This window comes from Python bivittatus, unplaced genomic scaffold (genome assembly GCF_059951505.1).
Source record: "Python bivittatus isolate LINGU-HERP-01145 unplaced genomic scaffold, Pbiv_v1 ctg000700_np1212, whole genome shotgun sequence".
NCBI classification, from domain to species: Eukaryota; Metazoa; Chordata; class Lepidosauria; order Squamata; family Pythonidae; genus Python; species Python bivittatus.
This window is the reverse complement of record NW_028277098.1, coordinates 2,657,809-2,679,970: the sequence shown is the minus strand read 5'-3', so window position 1 is coordinate 2,679,970 and position 22,162 is coordinate 2,657,809. Positions and strand designations below refer to the sequence as shown.

The 22,162-nt window shown below is 39.3% G+C and overlaps 1 protein-coding gene across 4 annotated transcripts; it reads right to left on the bottom strand.

Moving 5' to 3' along the window:
* Positions 1-6,542: 6,542 nt before the first annotated feature.
* Positions 6,543-12,400, bottom strand: GORAB (golgin, RAB6 interacting). 4 transcript variants are annotated; one of them, XM_088153948.1, is made up of 5 exons: positions 12,317-12,400; positions 10,249-10,472; positions 8,899-9,000; positions 7,683-7,823; positions 6,543-6,905 (listed from the first exon to the last, which is right to left on the bottom strand). In XM_088153948.1, the coding sequence occupies exons 2-5, from the start codon at positions 10,353-10,355 to the stop codon at positions 6,548-6,550; spliced, it is 708 nt and encodes a 235-aa protein (XP_088010074.1). In that variant the 5' UTR covers positions 10,356-10,472; positions 12,317-12,400; the 3' UTR covers positions 6,543-6,547. The 4 variants fall into 4 exon arrangements, with proteins under 4 accessions (XP_088010074.1, XP_088010073.1, XP_088010075.1 ...); XM_088153947.1 differs by lacking the exon at positions 12,317-12,400 and adding an exon at positions 12,071-12,164; XM_088153949.1 differs by lacking the exon at positions 12,317-12,400 and adding an exon at positions 12,013-12,132 and having other exon boundaries at positions 10,166-10,472.
* Between the last annotated feature and the right edge of the window lie 9,762 nt (positions 12,401-22,162).

Genomic DNA, 22,162 nt, shown 5'->3' with positions numbered 1-22,162 from the left:
CACCTCTAGTGCTCCCTCCAATTTCTTCCTGCAGCAACAACTCTGTGAGGTAAATTGGACTGAGAAAGAATGAAGTAGATTGTAATCCATAAAAGCTTTTGTAATAATGCAGTGGAGTTGGGTTATCTTTAAGCAGGGCCAGCTCTAATGCCAAGTACGTACTGGTCTAGGGGCTCCAAATTTTATGGGGCATCCAAATTGAAAAGACTTCTGAAAAACTCAATAAAAAAGCAAAAAGCAGTAATGGTGTACCCTGTGAGCCAGTGCGCCTGCTGGAGGGTTGAATATCATTTCTCAGAATTGTTGCCATATGACAACAATGTGTGCTGGTGTAATTAAAATTACTTACTGTGTAAATCATGTGAAAATGTTTGAGAAAAGAAAAAAAAATTGTCCAGGGCTGAAAATCCTAAGTGTAAAGCCCAAAAACTTGAAGAAAAAAAGAAACAAGAGGGTGCCTTTTTGAAATTCCTAACAAAATTGGAAGATGAGCCAAACCATAGGGGATGCCAGAACATGACTTTGCCTAGGGCACCAAAATGTCTAGAGCCCTGCCTTTAAGATGCTACTAGACTCCTTATTGGTCTTACCCAGTGGGCTTTGCCTTCAACATAAACATGTTTTTGCAATGGAAAGGATTTTTGTTCCAAATTAATTAGGGCTTCCAGATCCGGGCTGCAAAACTGAGATAATCACTAGATGGCAATGCAGAGTTAAATTTTTCTGCATCACATATGTGAGGTGGGCAGCTGTATTAATTAATTAATTAATTAATTAATTAAAAAAATATATTTTCTGCCATCTAGGTGTTATCTGAATTTTTGTAGCCCCCATCTGGTAGCCATAAATTAGCATCGAGTATAATTAGAGCCACGTCAGATTTAATGAGGATGGCTTGACAAAGACATTATTGCTAATTTATTTTAGTGCTTATACTTATTCCTTTTCTTCTATGGGAGCCATAATCCAAGTAAACCCTGACTATAACCACTCTGATTCTGCTTAGTTATTGTTGTGGAGACTTAGGCGCTTCCAGGAGATAAATGGCTGAATGACAGCTGAACCTGCCCCTTGGAAGACATTGGCACAGATAGGCCTTTTTTGTGCATGCTACTTGAATGCAGAGGAAAGTGCAGGGGTGTCTACAAGCTATGGTCAAAAAGTCAAGATGGCGGTCAAAATGGTGTGACTGAAGTTCCTCCTGTTTTTTATGGGCACATAAGAAACAGGCAGAGGTTTAATTGCATGGTTGTGGCCACCATTTTGGCTTTTTTTTTAAAAAACATACTTGGCAGACAGACTTGGGACGGTATGTCAGATACAGATCAGGAAGATGTAAGAACCTAATAGAGTGCCCAGTTTAGGTTCAGCTTTTCATTTATGAGGGGTGAGCTTAGTAGAACTATGGCAGAAATAAGAGCAAGGACAATAGTAAGTCATAACATTTCTTAGTTGTAAAGACTCAGCTGATATGCACTTACTGATATTGTGTATTATACACAGTTATATTTACTATTTTATTTCCGTCCTGTTTTTATCCATTGTTCCCTGATTTTTTTTATCCTATCCTTTTAAAGCAGGTTCCCCAAAGTGGTCAGTATTGATCCCCCAAGGGTCAATGGAACTATCCAAGGGGCCGTTCTTCTTCTTCTTCTTCTTATTATTTGCAGTACTATTAGTTAAAGTAGTATTTATTAAATTATTTTCATATAATAAATGTTTGGGGGTCGATGAACAATCTGAAACTTCATGAAGGGGTTGATGAGCTGAAGAGTTTGGGGACTTCTGTTTTAAGGTCTGAAGTAGGGAAAAGCAGAATATCTGTAAAATAAATACATGTGCTGACCACAGTATCTAGTTTATGCAAAGCACATGCTAGGTTGCCATTTTTTAATTGGCTCTGCATCTTTTGAAGCAGCTGACTTGAAGGAACTAAGCAAATGATACTTTTCCTTGCCTTGCAATAAGGGATAGTGAACTGTTCTTGTGCCTAATATTTGTATGCAACCATGCCCTGATGCTGGGATTCTGTTCCAGAGGCACCTTTCATAACCTGGTCATCACTTTTTTTTTTCCCTTTTGGCTTATTGCAACTAAGACAGCATAGGAAAACTACAGGAGTTTACCAGGTACTTTAGATATTAATTAAAATACAGAACAGCTATACTAGTTGGTCCTCAGAATGTTTCTAATCTCTCTCTTTCTGCCATGGATTGACTGTTCTCTAGATCAGATAATGTTAGTTATAAACTGATGCTTAGATAGATGGGAGGAACATGAACAAGCAGGAACATATTCATTTAATAGAAGTTTGGAAAAGATCTGGGGATTTTACAAAACCAAGAATATACAATCTGTCCCGCAAACATTAAACAGTTCATTATCCCAGATTTATGCTTAGCTAACTGAAAAAATGACTGTAACTACAAAATATGGCCCCTAATTCATACAACTTATTGTGCTATAACAAACATTTGAAGAAGAAAAATACCTAGTAACTGAGAGTGTCAAATCATGGTTTGTTCAGGTGCTCTTTGTATTTACTCTGGCCTCCCTTTTCTAGCAATAGTCTCTCCTAAGCTTCTTATATAAAGAAGATTGATGAAGAATGAATCAGAACAGAGTTTAAGTGAAAACCAATATCCAATAAGATGGGAACTAAAAAGAGCTCCTTAATGCTGGGTGTATACTTAGTAGGAAAAATACCACGAAATATTTGCTTATTTGTAAAACTTCTATCTCACTTGTTGTAGTAAAATTTATCCCAAAACATACATAGGATGCACTATGACAGGCAGAAAAAAAAAAGCTCAATTATATGATTTCACAGCCAGCATTTAGTAAAAAGAAGTACTAAAATGAAAGCCATTAGTCACTGAGACATGATTGGTGTATCTGCACCCCCATTCATAGCAAACCTGGTGGTTCCATGCTAATTGCAAGCAAGGAAAGGGAGCTACATGTAAAGCAGAGGTTTCTGCATAGTTGGGAAGAATCCAGCTACGTAACAAAATAGTCATATTTTTCCACTTTTTTAAAAAAAGCATTTGCTTGATATGGTGTGCTTTGTCTTTGCCTCCTAATGCTTCTGGTATCAACCAGCGCTGTTACAGAGTTGCAAGCATGTTGACAGAATGTGCCAAAACTCTATACATCCTGGCAGTCTCTTGATCTTGGCGGAGAGGAAAAAAAGGCTAACCAGCTGTCAACCCAAAGTCATTGAAACCTTTGCAAGTAGAAGAGTAGCAAAGGCAAAAAAGCAGAAGAAGATGCTTTTGCAACCCTGGGCTCCAGCAGAGCTGTGGGTACAGCCAAAGATGGCAATCAATTGAGTAGACAGTTGAGCTATTCTGTTGAGCTGTTCTCATATGATATGGATCTGATGTCACACTTATATCACACCAAGATTTTCTTAATATCTGAGATATGTTTTACTGTATTATAAGAAAGCCAAATGAGAGGGGGTTTGATTTACATTTGGTACAGATACAGATCCATATCTTCTCAATCCACAGCTGCTGTTGGTTGCCTCAGATGGCAAGACCAAAATGGTTAAGTGGCAAGGAATGGTAAAATAAAGAGAAGTTGTAACTTAACTAGTGCAGAGAATTGCTGATCCTTGGCAATCATGTCTTAATAATGGAGGATCTCAAGACAGCTGGTCCATACAAAGCACACCCCTGGGATCAGATTGCTCCAAAGCTTATCTAATTGCCAGGGGATTTGGGATTTAACTGGCTGTGAAATGAGAGGTTACAGCCATTAACACAAACAGGGCAAACAGTGTTTTGTATAGGAGGATAGAGGGAAAGGGCTGGAGTATATGGAATAACACAAGACAATTGGGATTATCCCTGTACATTTTGGACATGCTGCATATCAACCTTGTCTATTAGGCACATTCTAATCATGTCCCGAGTTGATTACTAGAACGCTCACTACATGGGGCTGTCCTTGAAGAGCATTTGGAAGCTTCAGCTGATCCAGAATGCTCTTGCACACACAGTGTTAAGTGTACCATAGTATGTCCATGTAACACCACTGTACGTAAGCTGTACTGGCTCCTGGTAGGCTTCAGGTGCAATTCAAAATGCTGATTGTCATCCTTAAAGTGTTACATAGCATGGGATAATATACTTGTGGGACTGCCTATCCCTGATGGTTTCCGCCTGACCTACTAGATATGGCAAAGTGGGCATGCTCCAGGTCCCCTTGGTGAAGTAGTGTCACCTGGTGGGTGCTAGGAAGCACACCTTCTCTGTCATGGCCACTGCCTTATGGAACAGCCTCCCCCTGGAGATTTGGACAGCCCGACCCTGTTGGCCTTCCAAAAGGCCTTTAAGATCTGACATTTCCCCAAGGCTGGGATGTTAATGGAGCCCAGTATGTTTGAGGGGAGGATGTGTTGATAAAGTATTTTTACGGAGGTTCTTTTAATTGATTTGTGTATTATGTTTTTTGTTCCCCACCCATAGTTTCATTGGAAGTTGAGCGGCTATACGAGCATGCTACCGCTTCCTTAGTTTTAGTATCTTTTTTGTGTTCCATTTCTGTCAACACTAGATTCACTTAGTGCAAGTAGTACTTAGTATCACTTCATTAAATAACTGAATGAAGAGGCGAGGGTGCATTTACTTGATCTGGAAAGATTTTGACGACCTAAGTTTTATTTTATTTAAAATACTCAAGAGTGCAAAGTAACTGTTGTTGAAACATGTAAAGTTGCCTTTTCTTTTCTTGCTTTGCTGAAATGGCCAAGAAGCATTACTCAGAATCTGAGCCATGTGAAGAGAGCAGTTAATTTATATTGTTCCCTGGGTTCTGCTATTTTGTAGCTTAACTATCAGGGTGACACCGACATTTAGGGCAAAAACACTCATGCTCACCATTTAATAATATTTATGACAGGTCCTCCAGTCTTAGTAGGACCTGAGTCCCTCCTCTTTGGCACTGCCACTTTTTCTGAGCCATACTAAGAACATGCAGCTATTTTTCACAGTTCAGTACAATAAAAATAAAAGAAACAAGTCTGTGCTGAAAGTGATGTGCTTTCAAATTCTCTCTCTTGCCCTTAACAGCATTATCTGCTTTCACCCCAGAAATGAAAACAGCTTGCCTTGCTTAGTTTCTGATGACAGAATAGCACAGTGTTCCTCAACCTCAGCAACTTTAAGATGTGTGGACTTCAATTCCCAGAATTCCCAGCCAGGGAATTGAAGTCCACATGTCTTGAAGTTGCTGAAGTTGAGAAACACTGGTATAGCACATAAGTAACACACAATAGCTTGATCTATCAAATAACCATCTAACACCAAGTTAGTCAGTAGACAGTGAGATGATGTGACTTCCTCTTTGGAAGTGAACAGGTAACAACTGCAATGGCTCTTAACATGAATTGATTTGTTTTATGGTTAGGCTACGGCTAGGGCATAGAGAAGCTACAGGTAATAGGGGAAAAAAGCTGTGCTGTATTTGGCTTTACAATTCATAACCACAACATTTTCATTTTTAAAAACAAGAATGTTAACAATTCTCTATGAAATCATTTTATTTTAGTGCATATGATAAAGTCTTTGATGTAACTCTGAAGTCCAATAATTGCAGAACGCAGCAATACAAGAAAAACTAACCCAATTCTTAAGAGCAGGGACATTTTTATTGAAATTTGGCACATGTTGATTGATTATGCAAGTAAGGACAACGGACTAACACTTCAACAACACATGAACAGTAGAGAAACAGGCAAGGATGAATAAAACAAAAAGGTGAAATAATTAAATCACTAGAAAATCTGGAGAATCCAAATATGAATTTAACACAGTGTTAAATGTGTGTTTGCCATTGTTTGTTTGCTACTGATTGCAATGTTTGTTTGTTTATATTTTAATTAATAATAATACATTTAAAATATTGGAAGGTATTTTCCCCTTTTTATTGCTCAGTAATTAGGTTTAGTCCAGAAACACTTAATTTAAAGGAGAAATCATTAATGGCCCAACCATTTTTTTTTAACAGAATCACTAACAAGGGTAGAAAATGTTTGCCAGCTGGAGAATCACATTGGGGGCAAAGGACAAAAATGGGGCACACTCTGATACACTCTTTGATTCACTCATCCATATCCTTTTATATTCATTTGTAAACATTGAAAAACGAGTGTCATTTAAAACTTGTGTGTCTAAGCCAATAATGTAGGATCTAGTGAGATCTTCTATCATGCAAGATATACACAATTCCTCACTCCTACTGGCTCGGTGTTTTGCATTTTAAATATTATGTAGATAACATTATCCTTTCCCTCCATAATAGATCACATGCAAGAAGGAAAGGTGGAGAGGGGAAAAAGATCATTTGTATATATAAACCATGAATCTAATAATAATAGAGACTGGAAAACTGCACAAATTCAAAGGCTTCTTGTCATTATATGCCAGTGCTTCTATGACACGAACAATCAAAGATGAGTTATCAGACATGTTCCAGATGAACCATAATTTCTTCAGAACCAAAGTTTACTGTGTGACTTTGGTCATTTGTATGGGAATTTCTAGGCTGCTCCATTAACGTTTCTGAGGCTTTCATTCTCATGTCCTTTACTGAAAGTCTGGGGAGCTGTATTCTGCACACCAACTGGAGCAAGCTTTTGTGCCTCAGCCACCTGCCTTCCAACTTCTGCTTCCTGCTGTTGCAACATTTGCTCTACCTCTATCTCCAGTTCCAGGTTCTCTTCATCAGCTTCTACTTCCAGCTGCTTCATTAACTCCTCCAATTTCTTGGCCTTGCGGAGCTCATTTTGCTGTATGATTGTGCTCAAGTGCTCTGTGAGTTGTTCTTTGACTTCTGTTTTCTTTTGGAGATCCAGCTTTGCAGCCACATACTCTGATTCTGCTTTATCATAACGTTTCCTAAAAAAACCCAACATTTAATTATATTTAATTGTACAGTATTTTAGTAAGAGGTATTTTGACAATGGTGTAAAAGGCTTACACCAAGTTAATAGCAAACCTAACACAGGAAAGGCCAACAGTTGCAGGGAATGGGATAATGGGTTTGCAAGTGAGTTTCAGTATACGAGTAGCACTCCTTTGACCCTGATATCCTTTCTCTGACAGAAAATGGAATGGGTATTGAGATGTAGAAAGTACTAGCGGGGCAGAATCTTGCATTGGCATCACTGCAATTGGCATCCTCCATTTCTTGCTCGCTTGTTATCTCTCTTATTGGAAACTTTTTTTTTAATTGGCAAGGTTAACACATTGATAATTAAGACATAAAACCCCACAGATTATTGAAATTAGTAACATTTGAGTGAGAACAATAGTTATCACACCAGAGTAATTACAATACTTTATCATCTACTGAACAACGAAAAAATTTCAGCCATAATGCAAACAAATTAGACCGGTGATCAACACTGCTGCTTTCTTCAATTTTGTTTAGCTTTTCGCTGGAGCAGCGATGCGTTATGTCATTTTTCAAACTGCTTGTGCCCACAGGCTATATTAGCAAAATATAACAACAGAACAGGGCTAATGAGCATTGCAGCAGGAAATAAATCTGAAGATAATGAAAGCAGATGCTGATGAAATAATTTTTTTGCAAGAATGTGCTGTATTTTAAGGCAGCAAATCAAACAATACCGCTGTTAGGAAGAAAAAAATAAGTTGGCATTAAGTCCTCACCGAGCACATGAATACTCCAAGCTTGCCTGGTCAATCCTATTTCTCAGGATCCCAATATCAGCAGATACCATGTCATCTAAAGCTTGGAGCTGCTTTTGGATTCGCTTTAATTTAACTGTTTCAGCCTGAGTTCTTTTAGATCTGGGGAAGAAACAAGTAAATTCATTTGACCTGTACTTACAACCAACCATGCATTTCAATAGAAGATACAATTGCCCGATACAACCACCCAAAATCATTGCGTGTTCTTTTAAAATGCAAATTACAGAAGCAGAGGAGCTTCTATTTTCCAGAGAGGGGAGACACAGATTCCCAAGAAACTCTGAGTTTTTTTCTAATGAAAGCTTGAGTTATAGGAAAACTTTTTTAAAAATATAAATTGTGCTTAAAACAGACATCAGTTTAATAGGTTTTATATCCCCTGCCAAATCACATACTTGCTAGCAAAATCAGTTTAAAATATGAGAACAGCTATACTCAACAAATCAATTTAAAATATGAGAACAGCTATACTCAACTTCTACAAATATCGAAAACAGTTGTTTTAGAAACTCAAAATTGAAAAACTAAATGGCTCTGTCACGCTGGAGACCAGGGTTCCAGCCCTCACTGAACAGCACTTAAATCCCCTTTCTTTAGAATTAGCAGCAGCAGCCTATATTTACACTGCATCATTTTCCTGAAAGGATGTTTGTTATTCTCAAGAGAATCAAAGAAACATATTTAAGGCCACATATTCATTTGCAAGAAGAAAAGTAGCCAGCAGTTTTCAACCTGGGTTTTCTAAGGGGTAACTTTCAGGAAGCAAACCTACCATCTTTCAAACGTTTTGAATTAGAACTCAGGCCATCATTTACCATTGCCTATGCTGGTTAGGACTCATGGTAGAAGCCCCAAGATACACAGAGAGAAACAATTCGATTGTCCCTTATGAAACTAATGGGATTATATCTTCAAGTATATTTCCTTATTTGATTTACATCCTACTTTTCTACTTGAATGCATATTCAAGCAGCTAACTTTTTTTTTTTAAAGTATAAAAATAGTTACACTCTAAATTAAAATTAAGGCTAATTAATTCAGTTAATTAAAAACCTGGCAAAAGACTTTTAATTTCTATCATGTTTAAAGAGGAAGGGCTGCAAAACAGATTAACTAAAATGTAATAATACAGACGAAACGTGCATTGTGTTTCTCCAGCTGTAAGTCTCCGCACCTTTCAGCAATTGCTTTAGCAAGGAAAGCCTTCTTGCGTTTATTTTTTTCTTCCATCAGTTTCTGCTCTTGTTGAAGGATTTCCCACCGAGACTTCTCCTGCCTGAACAATGACAAAATAAAAGAATCAATACATACTTCTATTCCTTTTTTCTCTCCTCAATTAGCCTTTGTAACAAATAACTGACTCACAATGTATCTTCCATTTTTTTCAAAACGTTTGAAAAATCTCAAGAAACTCTTCCAGTGCCAGGCCTGGATTCAGAAGTCAGGTCTCTTGGGCATAGTTCAGAGTTCAGTTATAATCCCTCAGGTTCTCTGAATTCCTCAAATAGGATACATGATCAAATAGCATCTTAATATATGGGTGTGAGAAAGGAGAAATGTAGCCTATGCATCACAAGATTCAAAGGGCAGAATATCTACAGATTTCACATATTAGGGCCCTCAGAGTGATCTTAGATAGAAGTAGAATGCAGCTTCATTCTTCTGAATATGATTTCCTTCTGACTAGACCTCTGTAGGTATGCCCAATTTGCAAATAAGGAGGGGCCGTTGAGGGCCAAACTGAAACCTCAGGAAGGTCACATACAGCAGCCACAGAACAATTATTTCTGCTTGACAAATTCTGTACTAGTTAATAATGATTCTATGGAGGGAGTTGGGCTGACATTACAGAAAACATACAATAATCCTTTGCATCTATGATTTTCAAACTTTTCAAGAAACCTGCAGCTTTTTTGAGAAGCATCTGGGTTTTTCGATGAAAAGCTGTAAATGAAGCAACCTTTGCAATCTGCATGGTGGAGTGTGCTTTCAGTCCAGCTTCCTTCAGAGCAGCAGAAATTCCCCACAAGACTCTAATAAGTATTGAGTTGATTGCTCCAATGCCCCCCCCCATTCTTTGCACTGTATTTGGTAAATGAGTCAATATGGAAATAATTGCCTGAAACTCTTCTCTACTACAAAAATTATACACGTGTACAGGTATCTCTAGAAATTGAAAATTATGGACACAGAACCCTCTTTTTTTGTCTGCACCCAAGGAAAGGCCTACAAGGATTTGCGCATCTGACATCAAGATTGGGGAATTGATCAGGTGTTGCACTATACACAAAACATACCAAAACAAAAAGAAGAAAAATTCTTGTTACTTAATACTCTAAAAACCATTGAAAAAATGGGTGCATGTCAGTTTACTATTCAAATCTCCAATTAACTTATCGAGGATGGTAACATTCTTGCAACTTTATCACAGACTTACTAACAATTCCATTTTCTTTTTCACGAGTTGATGACTTGTTGCTGCAGTTGGATCAACATTACAAGACTGTTTAAGACCAACTTCCACCTGTTGATTTCTGGTTTCCTGTTGTTCAGTTGATGCCAGAGGCTCGCATGGTGATTTTGGAGTGGGCACAGTAAGCCTCTTCTCCAACGGTGACAAAGCTGCTCCATCTGGCAATTCCACTGCTGCTTCTATCTTCTGAGAAGGCTTTTTCTGTTGCAGACGCTGGCAGCTTTTGTTTACTGAAAGTGCTTGATTCTGCTGTTTGGACAGGGGACCCGATGGATCTAAATAGCACAAATAGGTAGATGTTGGTTTTACACCTCTGAAAAAATAACTTCCGCCAAAGAAGTGAATAAAAGAAAAACATGTGAGATCATCTGTTCTGAGTTCAGCCCTCATAAAAACAATTTAAACTACTAAAAATTCACATGACATTGATATTTAAAAGATACTATTGGCTTAAACTATTAAGAAATGTACTTCTGCAGCTCCTGCTGACATTACAAGAAGTAGTACATGGACCTAATTTGCAATAAATATGTGGTCATTTTTCTTTAAGCCCATCAGTTCCTAGTTGCCACACTTTCATATATTTATGAGAATGGGGTATTTCTATACAATAGGAGAACTTTTGCATTTTTATATAAAAGAATTGAGACTTGCATAGACTAGCACTAATTTTGGAATCAAGTATTTTTGGAACAGCATCATGGGAGCAGTTTTTCCTTTTAAATTAGTCTCAACAAAGAACATGACTCAGGGATTGGTCCTTTACATCTTCACTCCCCACCCCTGCCCAAATAGCAGCACTAATATTTTTTCCATGATCATCAGCCATGCAAGCTCAAGCCGATGTTAGCCTCCACATGGTTTTTGACTACAACTCACAAGTTCTCCATCCTTATCAGCAAATACAGCAAAGAAGATTCATTATTTCATTTTCCCCCCTAAGAAATTGTTGCTTCAGCTGGCACTAAGAATGGCAAATGCTGGAAAAGTCTTCAAGGTCCAGAGGAGGTTACTCTGTGCTCCTTAAATTGGGTTTGATATGGGAGATTGTTTAGGCCTTGGGTAAACAGTTGCTAAGGAGCCCAGTTCTACTCTTCCAAGGCACTTTCCATGAAGCCCATCCTCATCCATAAATTCCCTCCCCCCAAGAGTTTTGAGGTCTGGTAGAGGAAAGTTAATGTTCTAAAAGATGCTTGTTTCCTTGTGTAAAGCTTTATGTACTAGGCAAGAGAACAGTCCTCCTTATTTTGTGGCATTTATTTATTAGATTTATATTCCGCTTTTATTCTGAATAGCTCAAAGCAGCATAAAAGTTCTCTCTCCCCCTATTTTCCAGACAACAATAACCCTATGGAGTGGGCTGGGCTGAGAGCGCGCAACTGGCTCGGAGACAGCTTCTGCGCCTAAAGGAGGACTAGAACTTATCGTCTCTTGGTTTCTAGACCAGAATCTTAACCAAACTGGCTCTCAGTTTGCGTTGAATCTTTTAACGATCCATTTTTAAATTCATTAAAAAAAGGGGGGGGCTTTTCTTAATTCGAAAATGTGCAGACAATGCTAGCTTCCCTGCGGCAGGTAGGTCCAGAGACCTCCTAGCTCATCCTTGCTCTCACAACAAGCGACCCGATGCGTTTTCTTAGAGAAAGCGCCTCTGGAATTAAGGGGGGTTATTCCCATTCTGGCAGAGAACCGAAGCCTCTGCGCCTCGCGCATCCCCCGCCCTGGGGAGATGACGTCAGAGGAGGAGAACCGATCAGATGCTTTGGAATCCTGGAATCCCAGTCGGTCCGGTCTCCGCCAATCCCAGCAACCCACCCCGCTCCTCGTCGCCGCCGCCGCCGCCGCTGCTAGCATCTTTCCTCGCTGGGGTTACCTTTGCGATGCCCCTGAAGCCGCCGAAGCTCCTGCTCCGAGAATCCGGCCCAACCCCCTGCCATAGTGCCTCCTCCCAGCCCGCTCCGCCTTCCGCTGCCACGTCTCCAAAACCCGCCCCGCGGCTTGGGAAAACCCGGCCTTCCTTGAGGCCTCGCGCGGTTTGCTAAGCGTGTACGCGTGCAGCCATGGAAACGGAAGACACCCGTGCTGAGCTGCCTCCCTTCGCTTGGGTGAGGCGGCCTACCTTCGCTGCCTCTCTCCGAGGCGACGATTTCGGTCCGACTGCTGAGTCACCAAGCGCGAGAGCGCAGTCGGCGATGGGTAGCCGCTGTCTGGCGCGCGCCGCGGTATCTGAGCAACAGATTGCGTGGCGGGCGAGCGCAACCCTGTCGCCTCTGCGCTCATGTTGAGTGTGCTCGTTTATGGCTCTGAAGCAAGAGCGCAAGCTCCGACGTAAAGAGGACTCAGGGCCATGATTGCGCGGCCCTGTTTTCTCGATTCGCAGAACACACTGAATTGATCACACCAGCTGCTTTCATTCAGTGCCATTGCTATGAACGCGACCAGTTGTTTGTGGCTCAGCGTGTCAGGCGAACGTAATCCTTGTTCTGGAAGAAGAAACCTTCCAGGAAGTGGTCGCTTGTACTGTATAGAAGAACGATTTGAAACACAGAAACCATTTGGGAAGCTGAGGGACCGATGTGTGAAATGGTTGGGGGGGGAAAATTACATAGAAACCTGTTGTACGGAGCAGCAGCCACTGATGTGCAATAAAGAAAGGTAGTGGCTTTGACGGGTGCACTTCTTTATAAACTACTGGGTTGCAGTTGGAAACATTCTTGTAAATAAAGATATCATTAGAGACTGTCCTTTGCCAGCTTCCATCACCTTCATTATTATGCCTTAAAATAGGGTGAGTCAGAGTTTGGTTGGCATCAATGATAACACATCCAAGGGCACCGCCTTGTCTTATCTCAAGTTTAGTGTAATTTCTGAACTCAATGATTACAAAATAGGCCCAGTTATCACATTTGCTTTGAATACTGAATATTATATAGAATGTAGAATTCTGCCATAAGTGGAGGTCACCAGTAGTCACTGGTCTACCTTCATTCATTCATTCATTCTGCCCACCCACCCGCCTGCCTGCCTGCCTGCCTGCCTGCCTGTTGTCCATATGGTTATGTCCACACACAGAGTAGTTTGTGGGAAGTTTTCTCTGTATTCTGCTTTGTTTAGTACACATGGGGTAAACTTTCCCACTATTCCAGATGCTAACTTATTTCCAACTTTAGCATTCTTTTCTCATATAATTAGTATGATGTCTTTTTTAATGTTGTGTCCACAAGATGTTGCAAATCATTCAACTTCTGCTTCCTCTGCATTTGTAGTTGGAACATAGACTTGGATCACCATATTATTGAGTGACTTGACTTAGATTTGAATTGAAATCATTTTATAATTTTTGGATTTTGATACCCTTTTGGTAATAATTATTGCTTCTCCATTTCTTCTATGATTTTCTTGTCTGCAAGAGAAGATTCTCTTCTGATGTTTATGGCATGAAAGTCTTTGCAGCTCCTAACTTCCTTTTGCCTCTGGGCATATATCAGCTGGACTTCCTTTGTGTTTTAATCCAGACACATAAGCATTGGTGCTATTTCTACTTGCTTTCTGCTCTTCCCTAGTAGCTCATTAATTATCTTCTGATCTGGGGTGGTGATGGTGGTGGTTTATCTTTCAGTATCATGTTGACATTGTCCTGGTTGTAAATGGATTTGGATTTCTTGACAGACTTCTGGAGTAGGTTGACAATTCTAATGGACTGTGTGCAGTCTGATCTCTTGTCTGTGACCTGTCATGGATGATTCTTTTGGGAGTGTACACTCCCAGTGGTACATCTCTTAATGTCACTGGGATGTGGAAGCCCCTTCATCACTGCAAAGTAATGATCCGTGAAGGGGACATCAAAGTAGAGGTAATTTATTTCTAAAGTTGCAGTTCTTTGAACATTTACTGGAAGCAATGACCGCAGAGCATAGGAAGCTTTACTTTCAAGTAGATGCACATGATGAGGTTGCAAGGAAGCTAGCTAAATATATTGCAGGTCCATGCAACTATGACTTCTAGATTGCAGTGCAAAACTATAAATAGTTGAATGTTTAGCCTGCTTCTAAACTATATGTAATTACTCAGGAGTAAACCTGACTGAGATGGCTTCAATCCTGTGAACCCTCAAATTTCCCTTCCCCTCTCATTAACATGTACAAGATCAGGCTGTTTGTTATAATAATCCAGCATGCTACAGCATAACTAATACTGCTTATGCTGCAATGTGGATCTTAATCATATGCCATCATACCCTTCCCAGTTCCACAATTGTCAGATCTGTAAAGGATTAGCGGAGGCTCTAAAGTTCTGCCATTTCAGAGACCTTTGAGGAGTATTCATAACTGAATGACCATGTATAATCCCTGAGATTTATCTCTGAAACATTTTTAACAGCTTCTGCATGACTAACACATCCCATATGTACATTCACAGTACTTATCCTCAACCAGAGAAAGAAGGCTCTGGCAGTCACACTCAATATCCTAATTACATGGTGGATATATGTTTACTTGGAAATAAGGCCAATTGATTGCTTAGAATTGTAGGTTTTCAGCCCATGCAATGTGTGTCTACTTAGAAAAACAGCCTGTTTATGCTCAGTGGGGTTTTACTGTCGGATGAACACAGTCTCAAAATGATTTGATTGTTCCTGTTTCTAATTATTTATCTGACTGCAAATTATATTGATAGTTGATCAAGTGATACCGATCCTGTCCTAAAATAACAGTATAAAGAAGTTAAATTTATGGTGCTAGGTTTATTGCTCAGTTTTCTATTACTCTTCTGGGATAGTGTATGATCTCTAGGAAGCTGGTACAGTTTAGTACGTGTGCCCTGAGAAGCTTCAACTGCAGATTTATTCAGTTACACTTGGTAAAGAAAATATGATGTACTTCACATATTATTGCATTCCAACTAGTCTGTTAATGGTGAGGGGAGTTGTTCAGCAACAATTCAAGAGCCTCTCGTTCCCTCCTCCACCCGTTTCTGTTATTGTTCAGCCATTTCTGACTGTTGTGACCTGATGGACAACAGTTTATCAGGATTGTCTGTCAGTAACTGTTTCTTTGAGTTCATGTGAGCTCATGCTCATGTCATCAGTGATAGTATCTTGGCATCTTGTCTTCTGTTGGCCTCTTTTTTGATTGCCTTTGGTTTTTCCTTGGATCAGGATTTTCTCCAATGACTCTTGCCTTCTCATTATGTGTCTAACTATTTAAGCTTTAGTTTCATTATTAGTGCTTCCAGTAAGTAGTCTGGTTTTACTTTATCTTATATAGAATTATTTGTTGTTCTGACAGTCCAAGGTGTTCTCAACATTTTTTTTCTAGCACCACAATTCAAAGACCTTGGTTTTCCTTTGTTCAGCCTTTCTAATGGTCCAACTTTTCATAGCCATATGTTAAAACTGGGAAAATCATGGCCTTGACAATATATACCTCTGTTGTCAGTGTGATACCTCTGCATGTTGTCTAGATCTATAAGAGTCTTTCTTCTAAGTAGCAGATGTTTCTTTATTTTAAGGCAGTAATCACCCTCCCTGTGAATTTGTGAACCTAGGAAGTTAAATACCTTACTACTACAATTTCTTCATCTATTTTCATTGGATTGGCATTGCCTGTTAGTATAATCTTAGTCGTTGGGTTTTTTGAATTCTGAGCAGCAGATTGACTTTTACATTCTCTTAATTTACCTTCAAAAGAAATTTGTTAAATCTTCCTACTTCTGGTAATCAAAGTGAAATCTGAGTTTGCTGCTTTTTCTTCCAATTGTTTAAAATTCCAATTTCTATTTCTTCTAGTTCAGCATTTCTTATGATACAGTATGTCCTGCATATGAGTTATATAAATAAGTATAGGTATATTCTTATATTCTTTCCCAGTTTAGTTGCTATCCATTTTATTTTAACTATTACTTCCTAGTCTTCATACAAATTGTTCAGCCTGGGACACCCATGTTTCTAATGTCCTGTGGTTTACACACTTGAAAGCTTTTGAATAATCAAGAAAGCAAAAATAGATGTCCTTTTGGAATTCCCTTACCTTTTCCATTATCCATCAGATGTTAACGGTGGGATCTCAGGAGCCTCTTTCTCTTCTAAATCCAACTTTCATGGAGTTCCTGTACATTTCAGGCAGAGGCTGTTCTGCTTGATAGCCTCATGTCAGGTGGGTCTACTGTAGTTCTATGCATTCTGTAGGTGTACAAGGCACAGTTGTTTTCCTTTCATCATTTAAAATTTATCACAAATGCTGTAGTGTATTGGATTATTATTGCTATTGATGATTAAGCATGATTGTAATTATGTACTGCTACTCAGTTACCTTAGCCAGACCATATCTGTTGTAATTCTTGCAGATTCAGTGGAGTTAGTTTTTCTAGAATTTTCAGTAAAACAGCAGAAATATCTATTGTGTAGAAAAATGATGATAAATTAGGACTGTGGAGAAAAAAAGCCACTCAAGCTGCAGTAAAAACAAACAAGCAAGCAAAAGAAGAATTTACCAGTTGCAGTGTGTAAAGACAAAGGGGAGCACAGCAGGAAAGCTTGCTTTATTGGGAAGATTGATGTGTTTGTGCCATTGATGACTGGGCATTTTATACAGAAATATAATTAAAAACTTATATTGGAGAAAAGATAATTCCCATGGGAGTGATACTTATAACTGTAAAATACAATTAACTTATAGGTTGTGAAAACAGGTATACTTATCCTCTGGGGTTGTGATTGGCTGAGGTTTGGAGTTCCATCAACAATCTGCATGCTACTCTTCTGTCCACAGAGATCATTGAAAGTATGCTGAAAAGAATATTGGATGATGCTATGCCTGTATTAAAAAAATATTATTAGCATATCAAGCACATCAAAGATAAATTAGTTTTCCAGGAAAATACAACACACTAAAGTTTCACAAAGCACATCCATTTGTCATATGCGAAAAGGTGCATACTGGATTGGACAGAAGCTGAGAGAAGTCTTCCAAAAGTTGACTAGAGCCCATGGGCTACACCAGTGATTCTTGTAGCTAAAAAAATTAGAAATATCAGGATCTGTGGTGATTTTAAAGTTTCCATTAATCCTCTCTTACAGGGTGAGCAATACCTTTTGTCTAGAATTTAGAGTGTTTTTGCCAACTGTGCTGCAGAACAACATTTCAGCAAAATAGATCTAGCAGAGGCTTATTTACAGATGGAGAATGAAGAAGGTTCCAAGATGTTTCCCACCATAATTACAGGCAAAGGATTTTATCATTATTACAGGCTTTTAGGGTTGCTTGGTTAATTATTATAACAAGTTCCTGCCAAATTTAGCCACTGTGTTCCACCCCTTGAATATTTTACTACAAGTGGGGAGCCTGTGTGTAAACAAGCTTTCACAAAAGCAAAGAAAAATGATATCAAGCCACACATCACACATGGTAACGCATGTTTACCAGTGGAATTGGCTGGAGATGTTTCACAATGTCACTGGTGCAGTTATGTCACACATTAGGAAAGACAGCAGTGAATGCCTGATAGTTTTTGCATCATACTCACAGCTGCAGAAAAAAATAATGCACAAATAAACAAGGAAGTGTTGAGCTTGGTTTGGAGAGTTAAATGTTTGAACCAGGACTTACATAGAAGAGAGTTTCACTTCTCTTCCATCATCACTCATCACTAACCACTAATGTCAATGCTTAGTCCACAAAAAGGGATTCCGTTTATAGCAGCTGCTGAAATGCAGCGTTAGGGATTGTTCCTCGAAAGGCACAGATATAAAATAGAATTCAAATGGATGCACAGTCACACAGATGTAGACAGATTGTCTCATGAATCATACAGGGTAAACAGACTGAATAATCTACATCAGATGGAGAATCTTTGACATGTTTTCTCTGATAGAGATGAAAAGTTTTCCCTTCAAAACCGAAGTGATTGAAGCAGAAACTAGGAGAGACGCAACACTATTTCAGGTCTATGTGGCAACCCAGACTGGCTGGAATTTCAGTCCGTGGAGTTTTACCAGCTCCATGATGAATTTCAACTTAACAGAAGTTGTATTATGTGGGGATTGAGAGTAATAATAATCATTTGAGAACCTGAGTGTTGGAGGAACTACATGTTGGACATCTTGGATGGTAAAGGTGAAGACACTAACCTGTAGCTTTGTTTGGTGGCTGGGAATAGTCCAGCAAACGAAACAGCTTGCAATAAGTTGTTCAGGCTGTCAACATGTCTACCAGTACTGCCTACCCCTGAAGTAGACACACAACACGAGGTTGTTTCTTTTTCCTGTTGAAGTATGCTGGTTTGCAGTGAAAGATTTTATTCTATTCACATACTAAAACAACCATAGCACCTAGATTTGTAAATGTAACAAGGTCTATATTTTGGCAAGGAGAAATATGTGCATTGTGTCATTGTTATTGGTTGATTAAATTTTCCTGTAATGTTGCATTGTTGTTCAGTTGCCTTGGTCTGTCTGTATATGTTATAATTCTTTCAGACTTACTGGAGTTCTTCTAGAAACTTAAATAAAGCAAACACTAGAACAATCTACTCCTGATTCTGGTGTCCTTTGTTCGGCCAGTAGAAAAGTCACAACAAATGCCATTTCATTAATAACAAGTTTATACCTGACTGAGGCCTGAGCTTCCAGCAGACAGAGGATACAAAAATAGTTGGGGGGGGGGGAGGAGAGGACACTTAGGAAAAGGATGGCAAAAATGGATGGCTCCCACCACCCCAATTTCTATCATTTGTAATTTCCACTTCAGTTTTACCAAATTGCCTAGCCCAGACTGGTGCAGCCCCTTGAAAGATTTTCCCCAAGTTGGTGTGATTCTTCTTGATCAAACCTCTCCCTAGAGGTTTCCAGAGGAGAAGGGGGGGCTTCATTGACCAATTGCTCCTGCTATTTTGATCTTCTTGACCATCCCCTCCTCAGCCCGCAGATACCCCTGACTCTCTTCAAGCCTATTTTAGACTCTGCTTTACAAATCTGAAGCAGTAAAGATTAGAACAGGTGCAAAACTTTAAGGTAGTTCTAATCTTTGAGTAAAATGCCAGGCACTCTACTTCAGAAAGTGATGGATGTGGCTTGGATGAAACTAAATTTCATTTCATTTACATTTAACTAAAATTAACATTAGCATTTAAGTAAAATTAACTGTTGTTATGATGATTGCTTACCACTTATGTATTTCATGATTTCCCTCTCTAGTCACAATAAATATTAACATTTTGTAAGAATTTTTGAAGGGCTCTGAGATGTGGCTTTCAAGGCCATGGATGTGTGATGGAATGGAATTATGAAGGCCAGGCTCGGGGAGATAAGTGTGTTCTTAGTTCACCGGAGGAGCGTGGGAAGTTCAAGAGGATGAGGCTGGCACCTCCCTGAGGAATTCACGGTGTTGTGGCTGGCTGGCTTGGGAGCTAGGTTTCCGTCTGGGGAGATTTCTGTCTAGAGGTTGTAGCTAATAAACACAGTAGAACTGAATTTGCATAGTTTCTTGGAGTTCTTTGGGCTAAACCTGACAGGATGGCCCTTGTGCACCTTTAGTTTAAAGGATTTAAAGTCGTAAACATGAAGAGGTCTTGACAGCTTGACTTGGCTTCACTCATCTTCATGGCCCTGAACGGAGTTTTTACAGGTTTCTTTGGGTTTATTTATTTATTTGCTTTTTAAACCAATGCAATCTTGTGGCTTAATACAGAATATTTCTGTTCTTACCAAACAATTTCAATTCAGTATTCAAGGCCAATCTTAGTGACTACAAGATGAGCTGGCCCAACCCAGGAGGCAGATTGGAACACAAAACAGTATCAAAATGTCAGTTATTTAGTTTTTCTCAACATAATTAGTGTCAGACTATTATTATTACCACAAGGCAAGAGGATGGTATTTTTATCCTCAGACTGAAATTCCAAATGACACTTCTTTTTCAGAGTTAAAAACACCACAAAGCTATGATTCCAGTCCTTCAGGAAGTTCTCCCAATTAATGCTGTAAAAATTTGTTTTTTCTTCATCTTGCGTGGTGACCTTTGTCCTAATAACATGATATGAGATGAAATGTGCTAGCATAATTAGAAGTTTAGTGGAATAGCTGAGCAAATACTGATCATAGAGTAATTACACTGTGGAATTCTCTCTGGATGTTCATTTTCTCACCCCCTGCTTTCGTTGTTTACTCAGGAACTAACCTTGCCAGCATGAGATCTTTCAAAATTCATGCATTTTCATCTGATTATGACTTGCCAGAGCTGCAGCGTAAACCCCAAATGATAGAACTCTGGAAGAGAGTTTGGAAGCTGCAGTCCTGTGAAATTTTGCTGGAAAAATTCCTCTGGTATAAATTGATCCACAGGTATCAATCATATTCCCAGTTACTGTAAACATTTAAATCAGACCGTGTATGAAGTGTTACCATCTTCCATTTATTGTGTTTATAAAAGGACAGTTTAAGGACTCTTTCAAGATCACAGACATGAGTTTATTTCATACTCAGTGATAACGTGACCTTTCAGATTGACATGGATGAAAAGTATAACTGTGTTCACAGACAAGCTGACAGAAACTCTTAAATCTCGGGAATGGATATGCACAGCAAATTATGTTTCTCTCTCAGTATAAACATTTTTTCTTGAATTCAGATCCAGGCTTTAAAATTTTAATGAAATATTGAATAAAATGATTTCTGAAGCTGAAACATTGCAGACATCTTTTGCAGGTTGTGTAAACCAGGCACCATAAAGCTACACTAACAACCAAGAGCTGTTTTAGGGGGTGGGGTGAGGATTTGCTGATGGATAAACTCTGTTCTATTCAGCTTTCGTCCTTCAGATAACAGAAGGATATGCCTCCAGACCTAATGCTGATTTAGTCATCCCCCCATACCTCCTATACTTCTGGTGACCTGTCCTCCCAAGTGCCTTGAATATTTATCCGATCAATTTCCTTTTTCTGTTGCAAAACTTCCCCATGGTTTCATTATTGTCACAGGCCCCACCAAGGCAAAACTGTGCATAGCCCCTTCAACCAGGAATAGGAAGGGTGGGTCTCCTCAAAATTCAGTCTTTTAGAAATGGTAGTACATCAGTATGCAATGAGGATTACATGCCATTTCACAGAGTCCAATCATAGAATGAATTATGTGGTGACCATACTTGGAATATATATGTCCTGAAAAAATGGATGGACAAGAAGGCTACCAATCCTGGCCGTAATGCTGATAACTGTCCAGTGTCATCATAAAGAGAGCCTGTTCCTTTGAAAGCTACTTGGCACACCCATCTTAGAGAAGCTATACTGTGTCACTCTTGAAATGTACACTGGGGGAAATAGTGCTTCCTCCCAAGGTGGAAAGGTTGGTATATTCCCTGCGCTGCAGGTGCCTTGCTTTCAGAATGCGACCCATGGCTGCTGAGTAATAACTGGAGGTATTGCTTAGGGCAGTGCCTGTGTGGCTTAAAGCCAGAATTAACTTCTCAGGCTGCAAAGGTCCCACTGCTTCCTTTCCTTCCGCTGCTGCCCTGAGGTGATTTCCTTTCTGAATGTGGCTGTAGGGTTCAGTCCAAATAGAGAGCTTGCATAGCAACTTCCCAGTCAGGCACACCATAATCTGGACCCAACCAGACAACTGCCCCTGCCATCTGAGCTTGGGGAATGTGTAGAGCAGTGTTGTCCAAACTTGGCCACTTTAAGATGAGTGGACTTCAACTCCCAGAATTGAAGTCCACTCATCTTAAAGTGGCCAAGTTTGGATCACACTGGTGTAGAGAAAAGCTCCCAGTTTCTTGTTAAAGAATTCATTGATTGATTGATTCATTGATTATGTGCCATCAAGTTGTTGTTGATTCTTAGCAACCACATGGATGGATTTTCTCCATGATAATCTGTCCCTAACCTGGTCTTTCAGGTCTTTCAGTGGTACACTTATTGCCACTCTAACTGAATCTATTTAAAGAAGAAAGGTATTCCCAAATCTTATAGA